At 45.1% G+C, this 12902-nt stretch overlaps 1 protein-coding gene across 2 annotated transcripts in view; it reads left to right on the plus strand.

Annotated features, from left to right (window-relative positions):
• The first annotated feature begins 7104 nt into the window (after positions 1-7104).
• Positions 7105-12902, plus strand: part of EGFLAM (EGF like, fibronectin type III and laminin G domains) — a 132988-nt gene continuing 127190 nt past the window's right edge. The window contains exon 1 of one of the 2 annotated variants that reach the window (XM_045020510.1): positions 7105-7272. In XM_045020510.1, coding sequence (XP_044876445.1) covers positions 7173-7272 — 100 coding nt within the window. In that variant the 5' untranslated portion in view covers positions 7105-7172. The remainder of the gene's footprint in view (positions 7273-12902) is intronic. The other variant, XM_045020512.1, reaches the window with a different exon arrangement.

The raw sequence follows: 12902 nt of genomic DNA on the forward strand, positions 1-12902 counted from the left end.
TTCTAAAAACTACTGATTTAATTCCAAGTGGATGGAAACTGAGATGTAGCTCTTCTTTCCCTTTCCTTTCCCTTTTGTTCTGTCTTTTTAATCTGTTCTCCCATTTAAAAAAAACCCACAAATTTAAAGAATTGATCTTACTATCTTCCTTTGCTCTTAATCTTACAGCGATTATTCATGATGGTATAATTTAAATTAGCCTTCACCTATGTTTATATTGCTAACTCACAGGACTTCTTCACTGGGGTCTTCTAAGGCACTGACATGCCTGTTTTCCTCCATGAATCACAATGGAAAAACCTGCTAAGCCCCTTGGCCAGGCAGTGTTCTTTCACAGTCTGCTCACTTAGCTGCCCAGAAAATAAGACTGCCCCATTTTCACCAGACAGTTTTTTCAGCTGGATATCCTGTTGGTTGGAATTAAAAACAAATCACTTCATGGCCCACTGCTTCCTAAATTATTTATGATCAAATCAGGTGTTAGAAATGGGAAACATTTTTCATAAGAATGAGTGAGGAGCTAGGTATCTGCTAAAACCACTTTATTTTATGAAGAGGCCAAGTCCAAACTGTTGAATTTTACAGAATAAATCCCAAATTAGGAGTTTTAAAAGGGGAGCTCAAAAGCTGAGACAATCACAATTAGTGGCTGTGTTTGAAAATCTGGCTACATATCTTCCATTTTTATAAATTGCTTCAGCAAATAACAGTGACATAATCTCAGGACTTGCAAAATGACTTTTTATGCTAATGGTTCATAGCCTTAATATAGTTATATAGAAAGTCATGCCAAACTCTGAGAAAATAAGTCAACTCTGCTAGACTGTGAGGGGGTGGACTAAGCCCAGAGGCCCCCAAAGGAGCAGTGGAGAGGCCCTCCAAGTGGGCTAAAGTGGCTGAACGGGAAGCAGCCAATCAGAGAGGCTGCAGGGAGCAGCCAATCAGGGCCCAGGAGGGCCCTATAAAAAGGAGCTATGGTGCCAGACACAGGCAATTCCTTGCTGGAGCTAGAGAAGTGAAGCTTGTGCTCCTAGCTGGCTAATGGGAACTGCAGGACACTGGACAGCTCAGTGCTAGCAGGGACCAGGGGAGCAAGGAAGAGCTCCTAACGGACTGCTGGGTCTGAGCTTAGAAGAGCCCTGAGCTACAGGTAAGGTGTCCCAGGGAACTGAAGGCAGTTTTGCTAAGGCGATGTGGCAGCACTCAGCTGCTATTCTTAGGGTCCTTGTGCTAGGACCTAGAGGAGTGGGTGGGCCTGTGCTCCCTCCCCTCCCCCCACCCGTAGGCCACTGGGGAAGGGCCTACAATTGGACAGCAGTAAACCCTCAGAAGGGGACTGAACTGTCAGGAGGCCCAGCTGAAGACTGGGACCAAAACAGACTAAAAGGGCAAAACCATTGCCTCCAGGGAGGAAGTCCTGGGGATACAGCCCAACAGCAGGGCCTGGACTTGTTTAAAGAACAAAGACACACCTGACCAGAAGGGGGAACTTGTGAGAGGTGGGTGCCACACCATTACATAGACATAAAACCTTTGGCTATGAAGGGGCTCAGGGAATCTAGGAATGAGATTTTGTTTCCTCTGCCTTCCTGGGTTTCCCAGCATGTCATTCCATGCACTACTATTGCCATAGTGATTCTGGCTAGTGGTCCTAGATCCCCAGGGAGAGAGCAAACATTGTCTGCTCAGAGGAGAGGGATAAGGGAAAGAGCTTATCCTGTGCTCTGCTCTCTCCTGGAGTGAGAGATTGTACTATCTGCATCTCTGGGAAAGGTGGGACTAGGCCTGCTCAAAACTAAAGGCACATCCCCTCAGCTAAACCCAGGCTACAACATGTGAGTGCAGAGTGAGGAACTGTGGGGACAGGATTCTGGTTCTCTCCTAGGAATGGGTAGGGGGAAGGGGAAAGAACCTGGATACTTAATTCTGGACTCAATCTAACTATTGCTGAAGACTTTATTTCAATAGGAGTTGGAATGGACATTTGGTGCCTTGCCTTGTCTTGCCTTGGAGACTTTGGAGAGAAGGTCCCAATATGTACTGCTCAATATCCCACTCCCTTTTGGTTTAAAAAAAAATTCTAGCCCTCATGGCTGCAGAGATAATCTTTCAATTGTGGCCCACTTGTAACTGATACGGTAATAGTTGCTGGAGTCTGCAAAAAGCCTGAAACAACTCAGAGGGGTGAACTCTCCTCTGCCTACTAGGGTATGTCTACCCAGCAAAGACAAACCTGCAGCTGGCCCATACCAGCCAACTCAGGATCACAGGGCTCAGATCCTGTGAGGTGGGAGAGTCCCAGGTCTCGGGCTCCAGCCCGAGCCCAGAAGTCAACACAACAATAAAACAGCCCCACAAGCCTGAGTCAGCTGGCACAGGCCAGCCGCAGGTTTGTGTTTGTTGTGTAGGCATACTTCAGTTAGACTTGGGGTATCACCTTTAAAGCCCAATGATGACACTTTAGTATCAGCAATGATGATTTAGTTGCTGTATTTTAATGGATGAAATGGAGGAGGGCTGGTAATAAAATCCACTGTACTGGGAATTAGAAGTTGCTACAGGGAAGGAATTCAGTGGAAAAAATGGAGAGACAAAGCTAGGAAAGGGGGAGAGAAACATGGATGGAGAAGGAAGAAGAGAAAAAAGGGCAGATATAGCAGTGGGTCTAAAAGAGAACAGATTTTCTCATTGAGTGATGAATGTGACAATAACACACTAAATAATTAAAACTTTTAGTTACTACATAAAGGCCATATGCTGCCCTTGAATTCTGTGCAAAGCACCTGCTGACATCAGTGTTCATGGCTCTGTGCCTTATGGAGAGTGTATAGTCCTGAATTCATACCCTGGCCCATGGACCATAATTAAACATAGCATTTGGCTCTCGCCTCTGACTGAGTTTCACACCACTTCCTTAGACCCTTGCCTCTCCTTGGATGTACTGGGATCCATCGGTCTCTGGTCAGGCTCAGGGGGGCTGCCAAACCTACAGCCTCAGTGGTTCATGTGTGGGAGAGAGGAAGTAAAGGATCTGAAGAGAAGCTTCAGGATGGGCCTCAATTGAATGGCTTTGCAAAGGACCCTGCATTTGCTTATAGCATTTCTCCTTCTCCCCAGGGTTTAGACACTCTCTGTGCCTGATGAAATACGTCCTAGGATACTCAAGGAGTGGACTGAGGAGATATCTGAGCCATTAGTGATTATCTTCGAAAAGTAATGGCAGATGGGAGAGAGATTCCAGAGGACTGGAAAAGGGAAGATATGGTGCCAATCTGTAAAAAGGGGACTAAGGACCCAGGGAATTACAGACCAGTCAGTTTAACTTCCGGAAAGATAACGGAGCAAATAATTAAGCAATCAGTTTGCAAACACCTAGAAGATAATAAGATAAGTAACAGCATGGATTTGTCAAGAAAAAATCATGTTAAACCACCCTAATAGCTTTCTTTGACAGGCTAACAAGCCTTGTGGATAGGGGGTAAGCAGTATATCTTGACTTTAGTAATTCTTTTTATACTGTCTCACATGACCTTATAAACACATTAGGAAAATATAATCTAGATGGATCTACTATAAGATGGGTGGATAACTGGTTGGAAAACCATTCCCAGAGAGTAGTTATTAGTGGCTCACAGTCAACCTGGAAGGGCATAAGGAGTGGGGTCCCACAGGGATCAATTCTGGGTCCATTTCTGGTCAATATCTTAATCAATTATTTAGATAATGGCATAGAGAGTACACTTATAAAGTTTGAGGATGATACCAAGGTGGGAGGGGTTGCAAGTGCTTTGGAAGATAAGATTAAAATTCAAAATAATCTGGACAAACTGGAGAAATGGTATTAAGTAAATTGGATGAAATTCAAGAAGGACAAATGCCAAGTATTCCACTTATGAATGAATAATCAGTTGCACACATACAAAATGGGAAATGACTGCCTAGGAAGAAGAATTGCAGAAAGGAATCTGGGGGCCATAGTGGATCACAAGCTAGATATAAGTCAACAATGTAACACTGTTGCCCCCCCCCCCCAAAGAAGCAAACATCAGTCTGGGATGTATTAGCAAAAGTGTTGTAAGCAAGACACGAGAAGTAATTCTTCCACTCTTCTCTGTGATTAGGCCTCAACTGTTCTGGGCACCACATTTCAGGAAAGATGTGGACAAACTGGAGAAAGTCCAGAGAAAAGTAACAAAAATGATTAAAGGTCTAGAAAACATGACTTATGAGTGAAGCTTGAAAAATTTGGGTTTGTTTAGTCTGGAGAAGAAAAAGCTGAGAGGGGACATGATACTGGTTTTCAAGAACATAAAAGATTGTTACAAGGAGTGAGAAAAATTGTTCTCCTTAACCTCTGAGGATAGGACAAGAAGCAATGGGCTTAAATTGCAGCAAGGGTGCTTTAGGTTGGACATTAGGAAAAACTTCCTAACTGTCAGGATGGTTAAGCACTGGCATAAATTGCCTTGGGAGGTTGTGGAATCTCCATCACTGGAGATTTTTAAGAGCAGGCTAGACAAACACTTGTTAGGGATGGTCACGAGATAATACTTAGTCCTGCATTCAGTGCAGGGGACTGGGCTAGATGACCTCTCAAGGTCCCTTCTAGTCCTATGATTCTATGCCCTCTCTGTGTGGTGGGCTCATGTAGAACCCCTCTCTGTAGGATTTGCAGTTCATCTCTCTATCTGGGACAGGTTCTCACTTCCTACCTTATCCCTGAGGGACTTCGGGTAATGTTCTCCCTGCTGTCTTGCCGAGAGGCTTTGATTCCTTCTCTGCTTTCTCCTCATGGCACTTAAAGACATGGGCTCCCTGTCATCAGGATGCTCAACATTTCCTCCTCCAACCTCTCCTCTTCAGCTCCATCTCCCTGTCCTCTCCTTTGGAGAGGTCAGAGTCTATCACTGCCCCGTGTCTCCTCAAATGGCACAGGCTCCCTCTCCCTACTTCTTTGTACTACCCATAGTGGGCTGAAACACAGCTCCTTCTCTCTTTGTTTCTCTTCACCAGGAGATTTTCTCCCCCACATAATGTGTAATTAGATTGTGGAATGCATTGCCCCAGCATGTCATTGGGATCAAGAATTTAACCAGATTCATCAAAGGAGTGGATAATTTTATATGCATAAAATAATTTTAATATGCAAAAAATATCCAGAAGTGATAATTAATAACAATTTTGGAAGACATATGAAACTTCATGCGACAGGCAGGGTTTAAGATTCTATCAGAGATTAGGATGAGACTTAATCTGGGGGGTGGAGGACAAATTATCCCACAGCTGTCTAATGTGAGGTTTCTTACACCTTCCTCTGAAGGTTCTGGGGCTGACCATGGTTGGAGACAGGATACCGGCCTAAATGGACTGTGGGTCTGATCCAGTAGGGCAATTCCTATGTTGCTATGATAGGGTGGTTTGGGCTCCTTTTCCCTATTCCCCTCCTTTCTTCCCAGGACACTTGGGCTCCCTCCTCCTGGTCACCTCTAATCCCCATGAGAGTTTCTATATTAGTCTGAGTGGCTGGAGTGGACTCAGGATCCATCTGGGGGGGATTAAATCTCATTGAGCTTCTTAACTCTGCAACCACTAACCCCTCGAATCCTCCTTCTGGCCCTGCCCCAGGATGGGACTGCCACCGCAGCCACTTACTCTCCCAAAGCCAGGAGAAGAAAGAAGACAGCCCATTGACCTCTAGTGCCAAAGGAATTGGTACCTGGCAGGCGGGGGGAATAGAGGAACCATGGGGTTCCTGCAGAGGGGAAGGCATTAAACACCCCAAACACGGGTAGGCCACCCAGCAGGGTAATGTAGAGAAGGGTCAAGGAGAGGGAGCTCAGCAGAGGGCAGTGCCAGGGGAGGCCCACTGAAGGGTGAGGGAAAGGCTGCTGGTGGAAGGACAGGCGGGAGGATGGGTCTTCCAGTGGGCTGGGAAGAGTGAGAGGTCACCCCACGGGGCCTGCCCAGCGGGCTATGGCACCATGCGGAAGGGGGGGGGTGCCACGGACAGGTAGGGCATTGCCTGGGTCCCAGGTCTCTCCGGAGGGAGGGGGTTGTTTGGCTGCCCCGAGGAGAGAAGGGGACGGGGTCTCCGCAGGTGCCCTACAAAGGAATAGGGGTCCTGAAGCCCTGCACAGCAGTGAGAGCAGGAGCGGGCTGCGCCCTCCTAAGCGGGGGAGTGGGGAGGAGGGAAAGGCTGCGCGAGCCATAGCTGGGGTGGGGGTGGGTGTCCCCGCTCCCTTGCGCGGGGAGGAGGGGACAGGCTGCGCGAGCCATAGCGGGGGTGGGGGTGGGTGTCCCCGCTCCCTTGCGCGGGGAGGAGGGGACAGGCTGCGCGAGCCATAGCGGCGGTGGGTGGGTGGGTGTCCCCGCTCCCTTGCGCGGGGAGGAGGGGACAGGCTGCGCGAGCCATAGCCGGGGTGGGGGTGGGTGTCCCCGCTCCCTTGCGCGGGGAGGAGGGAAAGGCTGCGCGAGCCATAGCCGGGGTGGGGGTGGGTGTCCCCGCTCCCTTGCGCGGGGAGGAGGGAAAGGCTGCGCGAGCCATAGCCGGGGTGGGGGTGGGTGTCCCCGCTCCCTTGCGCGGGGAGGAGGGGACAGGCTGCGCGAGCCATAGCGGGGGTGGGGGTGGGTGTCCCCGCTCCCTTGCGCGGGGAGGAGGGGACAGGCTGCGCGAGCCATAGCCGGGGTGGGTGGGTGTCCCCGCTCCCTTGCGCGGGGAGGAGGGGACAGGCTGCGCGAGCCATAGCGGGGGTGGGGGTGGGTGTCCCCGCTCCCTTGCGCGGAGAGGAGGGGACAGGCTGCGCGAGCCATAGCCGGGGTGGGGGTGGGTGTCCCCGCTCCCTTGCGCGGGGTGGGTTGCGCGCTCAGGGGAGGTGTCCTGCCCACTGCGCTAGTCCCTTCCCTGCCCGTCTGCGCCACAGGGGACTGTAATCCCATCAAAGGGCCGGTCCCAGCCTCCTCCCTCCTGCGCGTGTGACAAGCCCGGCTGCTCGCCGCCAGCCCCAGCCCCACTCTCTGTCTGGTTGCTGCGGACTCCGGACGGCGGCTGCTCCCCACAGCCCCAGCCGAGCCGCCGCGGAGCAGTTCTCGCCCTCCCTGGCCGCCTGGCGGTCAGCTGCCCCCCGCACGCTCAACTTCCCCAAACTTCCCTGTGGCGGGGTGGGCTGGCGGCGATGGATTCACAGAGCCCAGCCCGCTGCTTCGCTCTGCTCTTGCTGGCCTCTTGCATTGGACACACGGCAGCTTCCAGGAGAAACATCCCCAGAAGGCAAGGTAAGAAACTCTCCCTTGGCAGGGGCAAGTAGGAAGGTTTCGACTAGGAGACTATCCCGGGCGGAAGTCCACTTTCAAGACATTTCTGTGTATGGAGAGTGGGTGGGAAAGCCAAACTGTGCAGTCCCCCGGCACAGCCCGGGTTAAATCCATATCGCACATCTCCCCTGATGGTAAATCCGAGAGCTTTAGAATCCACTGTTTGTATTTCATTTCTTTTTAGCCACAAAGAACTGTGCGAGTTGAGACAGTTTCCATGTGATCTCAATTACTGGGCACTGGGGGGGGAACCCCTCCTTGTTTTTAAACGTCTATTATTTGATCCATATTGTCAAAAGGCTCTCCATTTCCTGTTGTTAAAAAACCAGAAGGGTGTTTTTTCCTCCTCTGTTTAGCTATTCCTGATGTTCTTAGATTTTTGGTGCATATGTTTTGGTCATTTGCATCATCTCTTCTGGCTTTGATCTGTCTGGCTTTCGAATCAAACCATGGGTTTCTTTAACTGTATGTGATCCTGTCTTTTAACAGCAATTTTTAGCCTTTTTTAAAGAGCTAATTAAGAAGTATTTAACTTGGAGTTTCTATCTGATCTAAATAACTCTTTCAAAAGAGAGGTACCTCTATAAAAAGGCAATATAAGTACAATGATTTTTTTCCTAACTTTTTTTTTCTTTCATACCTGAGATGATAAGTATTAAAGGAAAAAGTGAGGGCAAGGAAAGCAGTAATAAATATAAAACTGCTCTTAACTGGCTGCATCTGTTCTTAGTAAGTCTATTGTAAGGATTTAAAATTGTTTTAAAAATATGTATTTGGAATAGTAGATATCTGTTTTGGGATTAATGATCTGTTTGAACAGTGGAAAATATACCACTTTATTTCTGAGTTTACATTCTGACTCTCAAAGTGCCTTCAGAAATAAAGTTTCTATAAGGAGGGAGACTCTGTTAGCATGAAAACAAAATAATGAGCCCAGTCCTGTTCCCACTGAAGTCAATAGGAGTTTGTCCTTGTTATATGGCTGCTTAACGTTTTATTGTCTCGTGATGCGTCCATTTGAAAATTAACTTGTGTCTCAGCTCAGTAAAGATGGACCTGCTTCACACTCTGCTTTCTATTATTGTCTGGCGGCTGCTTGTCTTGAAGTGAAGGGGTATCAGTTTACCATATAGTATTCTTGGGATACACATTGTTTCATTTCATTCATTCTGAACATAGCACAAGTGCATGCAAATATAGTATTACATTGTCTCTTATTGTGCAGAAAGTCTTCAGCTCTTTATGCATTATCCAGGTAAGTTACCAGAACTATCAAATACCTCTTTGCATAAGTTTAGCATGATAGCCCTTCTTATTTTAAATTTTTTAATGTATCCTTTTTTGTAAATTGTAGTTGTGACTGAAATACTAAGTGAAATATTTCCTATGTAGCCCCCCAATACACTGTCCAAATTCTTTCAACATATATTTTACCAATATGTACTTTCCCCAATGTTTTATTTTCTGATCTTTGCTGATTGGCTAGGGATTTGTGTCTGTAAAGAGCCTCATTCTGATCTAGGGTGACCAGATGTTCCGATTTTATAGGGACAGTCTTGATATTTGGGGCTTTTGTCTTATTTAGACGATTATTACCCCCCACCCCTTGTCCTAATTTTTCCACACTTGCTATCTGGTCACCCTATTCAGATCTCATATGCATGAATGCACATTAGAAGAAACTCCACTGAAATCAGTGGAGTTACAGGATCAGAATCTGTCCCATTCTCTCTTTTCCTTCTAATACAGCCTGCTTCTCCTGGATGATTCACCGAGGTTCCAGTTCAAGAACCAAGTCCTGCTGCCACTGAAATTACTGACAAAATTCTAGTGGCCTCCATTCAGAGGAGGATCTGGCCCATAATTTGTAGCATTGCAGTGAACATAGGTAACATCAGGTGAGGCTCCCAATCAATGGGAGGTTTACCTGGATAGTGATTGCAGGATTGGCCAGAGTATTTCCGATAGCAGAATTACTCTCACGGCAGTGGAGTATGCAATGCACAGAGGACTGGCACATCAGTGAAAGAATATGAACAGGAGGAAGCAGACAGTCATTGCATCAATATGTAATTGCAAAGTTTTTGTAAAGCATATTTTTGTACAGTTCACTGGACCATGACATGGGGCACTTTAAATTACAGCAAAGACTCCATTTGTCCCGTAAAGGCCATACACTACCTTTGAGCTGCAGTTGAGCTTCCACTGACGTCAATGGGATTTTTGCATGTGGATCAAGGGCAGTATATGGTCCTTGGTATTTAAAAGTTAGAGGTCTAGATACTGACCAAATATTTATACCCCATGCAAATTACATTATTTTCAGTTCCCTGTTGCACTCAGTAGAAATGTAAAATACAAAGATGAGGCACAAGAAATGGTAAAGTCACTAGGTTTGCCAATTTGCTAATTGTATTTGCATAATTTATAAGATAGTAGTGATTATAGGAAATATGCTGGCTGAGACAAGGAGTTCTAAAACATTGAGCCATATCCTGGTCCCTCTAAAGTCAGTGTACATTTTCTCATTGACTTTGTTCGGATCGGGATTATTGGTCTAGTGAATCAGATTAATTGAAAATTTGACAAACTCTATATATTTTCCTTGGCAGTATAAAATATTTGCAAGATTGCATCCTTTAGTTTTTATATATATTCCACAGTTTTCTTTTTTAGTTTTCACAGTTAATTTAAAATTAATAACATCTTTGTCACTCGCTGTTGTGAGAAATGCCAGTACAGTTGGAAACATAATACAGAAATACAACCTGAGCTTAAAGTCTTTATTGGACAGATGGCTAATTTTACTGGTCTGACCTTACCTCTTAGGGATCTAGTCCCATGATCCTTGGTTAGCACAATAGCTGCCACTAAGGATTGGAGTAAATTAGATGGACAGAGGTTGCATTCAAAAAATTAAATGTGCAGTAACAATGCCATATATGCAAATGTGGCTATATTTGTGAAGGTATCACTTAGTGGTAGTCTCTTTTGTGTCCCTCAGTCTTAGGTTAACAAACAAGAGAACAACTGACCTAAGGGAAATGTATTGATATGCGTTCAACTAAAGTAGCTTTAATCATGGAAAAAGAAAAACTTACAATAATTTCCTCTGCAATAATACACTAATATTGTGTACACAACACTTTTACTATTGCTTATATTATGTTAAGTGTTCCTGTTTCACGTCCCAAATGATTTATTTTCTTACAAAAAGATGCCACTTATTTGTGGCAACAATTTTACAAAACCTGTGCAGGCATTTGAAAACCTACATTGCCACAAGAGTTAGAGAAGGAAATCCCCTAGGGAGTTTGTCTGCAGAAGTATGTAATTTAAATCCCACCTACATGCTGCCAAAGACTATTGGAACTGTACGTTTCCAAGAAACCTTAGATCGAGTCCATGCTGTGAAATGTCATTTTCAATCCGCTGAGAACAGGTCTAGTTCTAGGTAACATGCGGCTCTGCTTCAGTCCTGCTGTTTATCATATGTTGGAAGGTTAAGAATGAAAGATAACTATCATTTACTCTTACATCAAAAAGTAGTGGGTGAGGAAGAGATAAGATAGTAAAAAGGGTTTTTTTCTTTGCCCTTTTAATACCAATAGAAAATGGGACTTGTACAAGAATTGTATCTGAGATACAACCAAAAAGGTCACATTGCGAGAGAAGTGATAAAACCAGTTCATCTTCAATAATGAGATCTGACTGAGAGGTCTTGAGGGTCAAAAGAAGAAAGGTAGTCAAACTCTCCTCAGTTTTTCAAAGTTTTCATTCAGAGTCTGGTTGACAAAGATCAATTTTGTAATCCCCAGAAAGCGGCAGAGAGAAATGTGTTTGTGAAGTTAAAAGTAAAATAAACAATAAAAATGCTACAACTACAGCTTACTAAATGAAACTTCAGGAATGAAAACCCTTGTGGTCCAATTCAAAACATCCCGATGAGTGCAAAACTTATTTGCACATTTGTTTACAGTAACATTATATATTTATTATGTAGGAGGAAATGGAACATCAGGCGCATTTTAAAATAGGTTAAAATGAAGCTAGAGCCAGCGTGTGACAATAAACTGAATAGCCTGGAGTTCCCAAAAGTCTTGCACTTTTATGTTATTTCAATGTCTCTCTAAAGACCAACATGGCTATAACAACCCCGCATACACTAAAGCTCTCTAAAGCTGTCACTAGTGTTTAACATTCAAACTGTTTTCTTGCTTTTGCTTTATGCATGGCCATAGATTTTTGCTCTGCATTCTACTTTTATTCCCACTCTCAGCGGACTGGTTGCTAAAATAGCTTAATCATGCCTTACTCCATAGTATAGTAGTAATAATAATATAATGGAGCTTAATGGTACTCTAGTTGCATGGAGGGGAGAGCAGACCCCTTAGGTTGATGTTTGTGGCATTAATATGCATAACAATATAGAATCATAGAATTCAAGATCAGAAGGGACCATTATGATCATCTAGTCTGACCTCCTGCAAGATGCAGGCCACATAAGCCGATCCACCCACTCCTGAACTAATTCTCTCCCTTGACTCTGCTGTTGAATGCTCCAAATCATGATTTAAAGACTTCAAGTAGCAGATAATCCACCAGCAAGCGACCCCTGCCCCATGCTTCGGAGGAAGGCGAAAAACCTCCAGGGCCACTGCCAATCTACCCTGGAGGAAAATTCCTTCCTGACCCCAAATATGGCGATCATCTGAACCCCGAGCATGCGGGCAAGACTCTCCAGCCAGACCCGCTGGAAAAGGCTAACAATATCCCAACATTGACCCTTTGTACTAATTACCAGTGTGGCACGTTATTGACCTATTGACTAAACCCGTTATCCTATCATACCATCCCCTCCATAAACTTATCCAGCTTAATGTGTTGTTACTTTTTTGTATACCACAATATAAAATAGAAGTCAAAAGACTGTACTTTATAAGGCTATTGAGTAGGGTGGAACACAGAAGATAAGATTTGTATTCATTTCTGATGCTTTGGGATCAATTTTGGTTCTGAATACAAATAAATACAAATATTGGACTTGAATCTCCTGACTAACTCTAATTTTTCATTGGTGTATTCCATTGGCTTTACAGCTATGAGTGACAAGATACACAGCTCCACAGCGTCTATGACCAGATTTTCAAAAGTTTTTCACACTCACCATCAGGGCCAGATTTTCAGAAGCTAGCTCCCAGGTAGGCACTAAAATAAGTGGACAGATTTTACAAAGACCTGAATGTGGAATAACTGAATTCTTTAGAAAATACAACAGAAGCTTCTGGGTGGTAAGATCTTTTGAAAATCTGGCTTTTTAGATGTCTAAATAGGATCTGAACTATTTTGAAAATTTGGCTCGATCTGTGTAGAGAATGTTGTTTTCTTTGGAAAGGAAATGGCTTTCTGTTATATTTTTAAAAATGTTTTGGACTCTACGAGACAACATTATAGCCTGAGAAGCCCCGGGCAGGCAGGAACCCTGAGCTACCTGTCTCTCCTGTGCCTCCTTCCCCTCTGCCCCCAGCCACTAGAGGAGCCCCGGGCTGGAGCAGGACTAGCTCCAGGCCGGAGCATCCCCAGCCCTGGGC

The sequence above is a fragment of the Mauremys mutica genome, chromosome 6 (assembly GCF_020497125.1).
Source record: "Mauremys mutica isolate MM-2020 ecotype Southern chromosome 6, ASM2049712v1, whole genome shotgun sequence".
NCBI classification, from domain to species: Eukaryota; Metazoa; Chordata; order Testudines; family Geoemydidae; genus Mauremys; species Mauremys mutica.